At 36.2% G+C, this 10,707-nt stretch overlaps 1 protein-coding gene across 4 annotated transcripts in view; it reads left to right on the forward strand.

The window, feature by feature from the left end:
- Positions 1–10,039, forward strand: part of LOC108691581 (single-stranded DNA-binding protein 3) — a 21,384-nt gene extending 11,345 nt beyond the window's left edge. For 2 of the 4 annotated variants that reach the window (XM_018199396.1, XM_018199398.1), the window contains exons 10-13: positions 1,499–1,710; positions 1,802–1,972; positions 2,125–2,325; positions 8,713–8,817. In XM_018199396.1, the coding sequence (XP_018054885.1) occupies positions 1,499–1,710; positions 1,802–1,972; positions 2,125–2,325; positions 8,713–8,817 (689 nt within the window). Of the gene's footprint in view, positions 1–1,498; positions 1,711–1,801; positions 1,973–2,124; positions 2,326–3,628; positions 4,094–8,712 lie in introns of those variants that run through there. The other 2 variants (XM_018199397.1, XM_018199395.1) reach the window with 2 other exon arrangements.
- The last annotated feature ends 668 nt before the right edge of the window (positions 10,040–10,707 follow it).

Raw genomic sequence — 10,707 nt, forward strand, 5'->3', positions numbered from 1 at the left:
GACTACAAAATATCTGAAAAAATAAGCATTGTATGAAAAAATGTTCTAAATAAACCTTCAATATTTTTGAGGGAGCAATTCTATCCCGCAAAAATTAGCCATCTCCCGCTCCTTGGGATTTTGAAATCTTAAATGGAAATCCCTTTTTATTGCAGATTCGGTTTCTACGTCTAAAAACACGTCAATTTTGTCTAAATCTTTTTTTTTTATTTCTGATGACTTAACCCTGAGTAAAGTTAGAACGGATAAAAAATTATCTACGATAATTCGAAAAATATGTTTCAGACAAAAGTTTCTTCAACGTATCATTGCATTAAAACATAGGGATTCCCCTTGAAGAAGACGAAAATTAACCAATTTTCGCTGAATGCGCCGTCATCAGGAATCGAAAAAAAAGATTTAGACAAAATTGACACGTCTTTGGACATAGAATTCGAATCTGCAATAAAAAATAGGGGAAAATTCCCATTTAAGATTTCAAAGTTATTTCCAACCTCATCCCAAGGAGAGAGTGAAAGGCGGCTAACTTTTGCGGGATAGAATTGCTCCCTCAAAAATATTGAGGGTTTATTTAGAACATTTTTTTCATACAATGCTTATTTTTCCAGATATTTTGCAGTCTCTGGTCAAAAAAACTCATCCAGTATATCTAAATTAATTATACATGTAAATGCATAATTTTTGCGGAATTTTTTTAGACATTTTTAAATTAACAAAATATATTTAAATCTGTTATTATAACAAGCTTATATTTAATAGTAATTAAAATTTGTTGCGTATTATGAAATCATGCTACATGCAAATAAAAAAGATAGACTTATCATGTTTGTGTTTAGCAAATATATTTTTAGATTATCATGTTACATTTTACGAAATAATATTTGTAATCTGTAGGTGTTACGCTATTGTATAAAATCTATAAAACAAAATCGCTTTTATCTGAAATTAAAATTTAAGAATTCTCTTAAGAATTTTTAATAATTAACAGCTAACGAAATTATTTTGTTTTTTTTTATGTTCGAATGTATTGGGTTGTCCGGAAAGTTCTTGCCGACTAACCTATATAATTTAATAAATTAAAAATTTTAATCTTCTACGTTTCAATTTTCCTTCAAAATCGGCACGAACTTTCCGGACAATCCAATATAATTGTTCGCATTTAATACCATGCTGTTTCTATCTTTAGCATGAGCTTTTCACTATGTTAATTTGTGTGGTGACAGTTGCTTGAACGGCATGTCATCCACCGGCTTCATCTCGACTTTGGCAAAGCATGACTCAATTTGACTTTCACTTTAAGCCCGCACTTAATGTTATATCGCACATGAAGCCCATTCTCACACACAAGTTACTTTATCTTAAAGTTCACAAATCCACAATTTTTATCGTTTAGTCCACAAAATCGTAATTAGCAGTTAGCATTAACATAGAATTAGAACAAACGTTAACATTCCCTTATTTAACGATTGAATTTACCAAACTCTTCTTTCTATCATAGGTCCACCAGGAATGAACCCAATGAATCCAAGAATGAATCCTCCCCGAGGACCAGGGATGGGACCGATGGGTCCTGGAAGTTATGGCCCAGGTATGAGAGGTCCACCACCCAACAGTACTTTGGGTCCAGGTGGACCAGGAGGTCCTGGAATGCCACCGATGAGTATGGCTGCTCCAGGTGGTAGACAACAATGGCAACCCAACACATCTACGGTATAGATAAATACACATCAATTTTTATTTCTCGATACATTTCTAATATTTAACACTATTTTAACAAATATCTAACATTTCTTTGATGTAGCCAATGAATTATTCGTCGTCATCGCCGGGCAACTATGGAGGGCCGCCTGGATCAACGGGTCCGCCTGGACCCGGTACACCCATTATGCCTAGCCCACAGGATAGCAGCAATAGTGGAGGAGAAAATATGTATACCATTATGAAGCCTGTACCTGGAGGAAATATGCCGGGTGTAAGTGGCTAAATAATAACAGCTATTTATTATATTTTAAATTTATTAATAAACTGTATTTGGGTTAGTTTTTTTTATAAATCCCAGATAAATGATTAATGTCTAAAACATTTATATATATTACATATAAGCAATGCTATAACATATTTTAGGATTTTCCAATGAGCGGTGGACCTGAAGGCGGTCCAATGGGACCTATGGGTCCTAATACAATGGGTCCGGTTCTAAACGGTGACGGTCTCGATGGGATGAAGAACAGTCCAGCGAATGGTGGTCCTGGAACACCACGGGAAGATAGCGGCAGCGGAATGGGTGATTATAATCTGGGTGGATTCGGAGCTCCTGGAGAGAATGTAAGTATGCACAGGTTGTTTGATAACTTTTTCTAATGATCACACACTCGACGTGGATTTGTATATCATTGATCTGACTAATCACCTCTTTTATTCATTGCCGTTATACTGTATATTAATTTTTAAAAATTTATTTTACATTATTATTTATTTATTATTTTTGTGACATACGAATCCATGTTACAACTTATTGCTCTTCTAATCATCTCAATTAACAGCCACAAGCGCTTCTATCAGTACGGCGGATATTCACATATTTTGCTAAAATAATATGGGTTCAGTCTCGTTCAAGGGATTTATCCTCAGCCTCGCTCCAACAGGCTTGTTAATGCTTTCTTACAAGAGTATCATTTGTCCCTATAAATTTCTCGGAAGGTGTTCTGTTTAATTACGCGTTACATGGTATTTTGGTAAATTTAATCAGCGTCATTTGGTCGCATCTAATATTTGTCATAACCGTATTCGCTGAAATTGCGTCTAACTACTATCATACTAACAATAACGTCTAACGATGCAGTTATAAAGTGGGCAGAAAGATGACGAGACTTAATATAATTTAATTGATTTTTAATAGTTCATTATTTATATTGATTTTATGAAAAATAATTTATACATATTTATATAAGTGTTTATATAAATATTTATATAAGTATTCAAATTCTTTCTGCGTGCTTTATGATAAGGTGAAACACCAAATTACTTTCGTGCGACAAAGTAATCGAACTTTTGATTCAATCGCGTATACGATTTTACATGCTAATCTTATATATTGTTATATGAGATTATCAGTAGGATATGACAAGGAACAGTCACGACGCTTTCGTCTTCGATTTTGTTGAAATTTTGGCGATTTGTCTGATAATTGAAAAGGGCCGACAAAATTTTTTTATTTAAAAAAATGTGTACTTATAAACCGGAATCAAGTCGGTCTAAAATAATATTTATAAATTTATTTAAACATTGTTTTTTTTTTTAGAATAAAATTATTATATGTAGCAGTAAATGTATATATGTATATAATTATTTATGCGTAATTTTCATTTTCGATTTAACGCTCCATCTTACAAATTTCTTTTCAAACTTCTTTTGTATTTATTGCACGCACGTGTGATGTCATCTTTCAAACGGAAGTTTCTATGAGCAGAAAAACAAGAAACGTGTTTTTAATCTTCAATTATCCTGCATAATCCGCAAAGTTTTGTTATAATCTAGAAGTATGACAGCGTCGCGGACGTTCTTTGCGAGTCTTGCGAAAAGAGTTATCAGTAATCACGTACGTGCACCTTCTCTGTATTCTCGACAGTTTTTTTAAAAAATCAAGTCGTCTTGGAGCCAGCCCCGAGTTCGTAGATGCCGTAGACTTCGCACATGGTGTGCCGGTTATATACATGTAATGCGGAAAAACATCGCAATTTCGCTGCGTATTCACGTGTTCCATGGTGCGTTCCGGCTAGTTTCGCTATAGTCCGGCACATGTAGTGGTTCAAGCTCGTAGCAAGAGCGAAAAAGAAAAAAAAAGTTAATGATATTCGTGTTAAATGCAGCGTGCGATCATTATCGATTGCTCCTGCTCGATTAGGATTAGCACTTAAGCGCTCATTAATTGAACTACTATCACTAAATGGCGCAGATACTTGAGCAACAATTATTCTTACACGTGCGCTTCGCCGTGTCTAGGAATACGATATGTATATGCTTTGTTTAAATACTCAAAAGGTTGCAAGACTAGATATTTTATAATTCTTTTTTTTACGTTACTATGATTATACCAGGGATTGAAAACGGTAAAAAAAAACTGATTACTTGTCGGTATTTATTTGTTTCATATATATTTAATTGAAATATGTAATAAAAATAAAATATATAATATTATATATATTATATAATGTTATACAATAACCGAAATAAAAATGAATTATTATAAATAATACTGTTATAGCTTTTTGATATTATAATGATATTATTAGTATTAAATTATTTAACACACTTACATATAAATATTAAATTGATATTTTTACTTGATTCTTGTATTCTTTTCTTTTATAATTTATAACGAAAAGCTTTTCAGTTGTATATCACATTTGATATAGAATAATATAAATCAAGATATTTATGATATTGCGATTTTTATAAAAATAAATACATACTATATATATGCATGGTATACCGAAATAATTGTTAGTAAAATTGTTTCCATCTTCAATCCCTGGATTATGCCTATATTTTACTACAGAAGCTAGTTAATATTTACTTAAGAGATTTGTCAGATTATTTTTTATTATTTATATTTATTTGACAATTATGCATAGGTCGTAAGTAAAGGTGCCTGAAAAATTACGTGAAGATTGTTACATAAGATACAAAACACGTTCATATACACATACACGATAGAATATACGTATATAACTATTCGCTACTGTGATTATTGATCGCATAATTATTAATCGATTTTTACGTTCTTGTTTTCTTTTTTAATCTCGTTTGAATGCACCATTTTTGAGTTGTACTTGATTCTGAGTTGATGTTTGGTCCGTTCTTTACTGCATTATAGAGTTAAACGGTGTAAACGGCAGGTGAGGGTTCCTCCGAGAAGGGGTATCTCGCGCGGTCTTTTTACACTTAACGTGAATCTAGCAGTTTCAATTTTCGCACATCTTGCAATAACGATCACGAGACTCTGTAATAAAGTGAACACAGTCTAGGATAACGCGGACCGAATCCCTCCAATTATTTGCTCACAGTCTGTTCCCAATATTAGGAGCAGGCATTCTGTCTTGCATCCATCATTAGCTTTGCAAATGGAAATTAATGTATCGTACATATATTTCTATAACGGGATATATACGGATTACTGTTTCTTGCTAGCGAAGCAAAGTTAATACGAACGCGTAAAAATGATTAATGAATTAACAATAATTTTTTACAAGGGAAGCTCGCACTGTACTACAAAATCTCTAATTGCTAATTTTTCCCCAATCGGGATATCCAAATTTTTGGGATAATTAGATGTAAAGTCGCATCGTGTTTCTAATCGTTTTCTCTAAAAACTTGATCCATAATGTGCTCTTTGCTTCTTATTTCTTGCTTTTTGCTACTTTTTAACTTTTGTCTTTTTGCCTCTTATCCTGTTTTTTCATTTTCTGTCCGAGTTAAAAGTTGATGAACTTCGGAAAAAACAAAAAACATTGTTAATAAAATAGTTACAAAAAGGTGAAAAAAACAAGGAGCCAAGAGTACATTATAGATCAGGCAGTCCGTGAATATTGCTCGCGCGATAATAAATGTGTTAAATTAATTAGAATCCTATTTAAATTCGTGCAGAAATCAATCAACGCGCGTTTCGTGACCCACTAACACTTAGTTTCATCGTTTCTCGTGCAAAGTATGTAAAAAGTTCGTCACTTGCTCAATTTTTAGCGTCACTGTAGAACGAAAGGTGAAATCTCTTTTGAAAGCAGAATTTTTAATCTACGTACTTTTAATCGTTTGATGCGACTCGAGCAACGATAATTTTATGTAAATTAATCAATCGTAGCTTTCATCTTTGATACTGGTAGCCGATTGACATTGTACAACGGTAAAAGCGGATCTCTCAGCGAACGGTAGTTCGAGATTACGCGATATTGCGAGGCGAATGGTTTACTGCAGGTAGCTTAAACGAAGTACTTGAGAGAAAAAGAGGTATATATAAAAAATATATATTATATATAATATATATATATGTGCAAACGTTAATATTTTTGTATGAATATAAGATACGTAAGACATGCGAGTACTGAACCTTAGACAGCGAATATAGATAGAGAAACGGAAGATAAAATGCGATGAGGGTGAGAAGCGAGAGATTTCCCGGAATCCATCCGTCCGCATTGATTATAGGTCAGTACTGGACTATACTGTGCTGCTATTAGTTATGTTTAAATTAATGCCGAGACAAAAATCGATGGAATTTTATGTAAAAAAAAAATGAAAAAAAATACACGGAGAGAATGCGGGTGAGAGAGGGGAGAGGGGGGAGGGAGGGAGGGAGGGAGAGAGAGAGAGAGAGAAAGAGAGAGAGAGAAGAGTGAATGTGCGTATGCGCAAGTGCATGCTCTGGGATTAAACGGCAAGACGCTGCAAGTTTTTTTTTATTGTCTCGTTGTGAAAGCTCGTTTTTTTTTTTTTTTACAAAAGCTACCTTGCTACGAACGTTCTTGGGCGTTCTTTAACGCTTCTCATTTCGGTTTGGGATCGTGGATTAACAGATGGATTATTAAGAAAACAGAGTATTTTGCTTCACACCATTTATATATTGTCAAAAATTTGTATACTTACACACATTTTGCGACAGATGGTAAATGACATGATGAACGCGAGGATAAAATACATGAAATAATTATGAATTAATTATTTGCTAAAGTTGCGATCGCGCGGATGACGTGGTGACGGGTTTATCTTGTAATTAAAGCTTGTCAATTTATCTGATCGGAATTGTTTGCCGCCTGTCACAAGAGATATTACAGGATAGTCTGGCAGAACGTACTGCTTGCCGATATCCCGAAGTTCTTGCCATCTTGCCGTTAAGCCCATACGTCAAACGGAAAAAAGAAAGTACACGCGCGCTTGTGGAGTCGCATAATCTTTTCTTTTTAATGCGAGGACGTACAACACGAGTCAATGAGTGAAGAAAAAGCTCGGCAAAGCGGCGCATTAAGGGTATGAAGCTTGAAATGCGATTCGCACGACGAATCGCAATTGTCGATATTGCTGATCTCCACGATAGTCGTTTTCTCGAGCGGAAACAACGCCAACTTATTTCGCGACGTTGTTCCTAGTTCATCGATAATAGTAACAATAGAGATTCGTGAACGGACGGGCACAGTTTGGTACCCTTAATGCCAATTTACTTGATATACTCCTCGTTGTAAGCCGAACGTATCGCTGAATGATAACATAATTAATATATGCCTATAAGCCAGGCGAGATCGAGACAATAAATGTAATCCTGTTACACTGAGATTATTGCGTTTTTCTTTTTTATTTACGATTCAATCCGAGGGGTGCTGGCTATCATCGTATTTATATATAACTATCCGTCTCCGTGTATTTGCACTTGTGCTAATCACACAACACACATCACTTGTGTTTCACTCGTCGCTTTGTTCGTACCATCCGTCCAATTAGCGCGATCAGTATCTACTCTTTAAATGAAAAATCGCTGAGTTTAAGCTAACTTGGATCGTTGATACTTGGACTGATCTCCGCTAAGTCGGACGTTGCACCACTATCGCTGGCGGCTGTGGAACACATTGTCATGGTCGATGTTGCACTCTCGTTGAACGTTTCTCGAGTGTTCTCTCGTATTCACTGCGTATGTAAAACCGGACTAGAGCAGAACAGATAGCTGTATATAGTACTAGCCTGTACTGACCTGTAGCACATGGATGCGTCAGCGCAAAGCGTATCGATGGATTGCGAGACACGGAAAAAATAAGCGGAGACGAAAATTCCGAAGGGGCGGAAGAGTCTTTCGCTAAAAAAAAATGGGGGAGAAAAAACATAAGTGTGTGAAGGACGACACGTCGAGTTTCTCTAGAGTACCTTTTTTTTCACTGTACTACCTGTCGTTTAAAATCGGTGAGGTGTGCGTGCGTGGGGGGGCAGGCGACGATAATGAATTTTTCGTTGTATTTTATTATTATTATTATTATTATTATTATTATTATTATTATTATTATTATTATTATTATCATCATCACATCATCATTAATATTATTATCGTTATTATTCTTATTGCTGTATTATGTTCAGCTCGACACGGGCTTCACTATCTTACGTAACGTCCATGTGTTGTGGGTCAGAGCACCCTTAAGCAAACAGTACCTCAAACTCCAACTTTTCTTCCGGTTCCCGACAACGAGACCGACACTTCCTCAGTATCCCTGTCCCACGGAGTTTTTCGTTTCACGAGCCCGGCCCCTTCACGACACACCGCCATCACGTTGCGCTTTTAAAAGCGTTTTATTCACCGGCCAGCGTTTTCGCACACGGGGGTGAAGATTTTATTTCGGACGGATTTTATTTCGCGGGACTCCTCGGTGTTCATCCATCGTCCTGCGAGTTGTGATGATACATACGTTCTCTCGCCTTCATTATCTGGGAAGAAATTACTGGGCAGATTCCTGATATACGCGTTCTTTACGCGCGACAACGAGAGGGAAATATTTGGCTGGACATTTACTGTTCGATAAACTGGAAACCCTTAACCGAAATTCCGACGCGCGATTACCGAGAGTCCCGCGAATCACGCTGGTGAAAGACGCTGCGCACGGAAAAACTTGGGCAAGGTTGATGGGCTTGCCTGATCGTTTACGTGTAACCGGCCTGGTGTTGGTTGATTCGCAGGATCAGACCGAGTCGGCGGCCATCCTGAAGATCAAGGAAAGCATGCAGGAGGAGGCGAAGAGGTTTGAGAAGGACTCAGACCATCCCGATTATTTCATACAATAACTCTTCACGAGTCGTTGGACCCCGAGACCAAATTAACAATATAAGAGATAAACGCAATCGATTTCCTTTCTTCCTTTAATCCGAGAAGGATTATTTCCATTCTCTCCTCCTTCCCTCTTCCCTTCCCCTCTCCATCTTCTTCTCGTCCCTTCGCCGTGGAAATCACTCTCCTGCCTGATACGTTTCCTATTCATCCCTTTCTCGGATGGAACTTTTGCTGCACCTCATCACGTATAAGATCTTCCTCTCCTCTCTTCTTTTCGAGCCGTCGAACGGTGTAGATCGATCTCCGTGAGGAAGGGCCTCTTGCGCACATTGGTGATCCATCCTTTTTGTCGCGCGCTGCTACAAGGAGGACCACGATGTCAGGACGGGAGAGACCTTTGAGACAGAGAGAAAGAGAGCATCGATTTCGCGTGACTCACGCATCGACCGACATTCTCGCACAGCGATGTTGTACAGTATCGAACATTGATAGTGTTGTTATCCTTGAGGTGGATACGTCATTCTGAGCGAACAAGTAACGCGATCGAGCTTACTTAAAATTTCCTGCAACATGCGGAAATTTCCAGTCGAAACAAACATTTATCGAATACTCGAGTAACGTTCTCTTTTTTATCTGCATTCCCTGTATGCGAAGTAAATATTTCTCGAACTTCAGCTGGTTAAAACTCGCATTTATTGTACGTTCGTTATTCGTTCGCTTAGTATACGTTCACTCTTAGGAAACAACCGCGAACGTTGTTCCAATATCTTATTTAGTACACGACGAAAAGAGAGAGAGAGAAAGAGAGAGAGTATGCGTATGTGTGATAGTATTATATTAGTGTAAATGTTAAACTTCTGAAATTTTTATCAGGATCACAGTCGTTTCCAGGATAAGTCTGCGACATTTTCTAAATGATCTCGATCGCAGTTCTGTACAACTGATTCGTTCTGTACAACAATCTCTATTGAGATCTTTGTTATATAGCCAAGTTCGTACAATTGAGGATTGATCGTCCAAGTTAATTACAATTAACTCTTTGTCTGTAGCTTTATTCGATTATGATTTGGGAAGAGCCGGACACTACCCTGATCATAGCCAGTAAAATTTAAAAATATGTTGTTAATTGAAACCTAGTTCGAGGGTTCAAATCGTTGATCATCATCATAGAGCCAAGGGCAAAATTGATTGCATGTGACGTGGACCATGAGGAGGATTAATCGGCCAAAAAAAAAAGAAAGAGAAACGAAAAACATTTTTTTATGTAACCATGGATATGTAAAGTCGCCACCATGGATATGTAGTGGCGCAATAACACGTTTATATAAGCACAAGGATGAAAGTTGCATCGCCCGAACGTGAGAGATCTTTGATATTCTGTCACGATCGAGGATCAAATTACTTCTACTGTACAATAAATATTATATCATCATAAACCAAAGCAAGCCTACGATGAAAAGGAGGAATGCTTAGTTTACATGTGACCGGTTACAAAGTATTTTGCTAGGACTTGTACTCTTCCGCGATTATATCCTGGATGATCATTTACGATCATTTTCATATCGCAGTTTAGTATGTATCTTTGTGTTTATAAAATGAACTTGAGTATTCGAAGTTGTCTCACGAATTTTCTTTCTCCATTGAAAAACGATTAACTATATAATTATGATATGATTTCGATTTCAATTTAGCACGTTTTTAATTATTATTTTCACCGATTATAAAAGATGGTGATATGGTAATGATATCATAATGTTTTCATAATTATGTTAAATAGATATTTTTTATTTTTGACTAGAAGTGGCGCTCCTCTTATTTAATTAATTTATTTATGTATAATGGTCTTGTTTCTTTATTATAACTTATTAAATATTATATTATTATATATATATATATATATATAT

Source organism: Atta colombica, unplaced genomic scaffold (genome assembly GCF_001594045.1).
Source record: "Atta colombica isolate Treedump-2 unplaced genomic scaffold, Acol1.0 scaffold47, whole genome shotgun sequence".
In the NCBI taxonomy this organism is placed as follows: domain Eukaryota; kingdom Metazoa; phylum Arthropoda; class Insecta; order Hymenoptera; family Formicidae; genus Atta; species Atta colombica.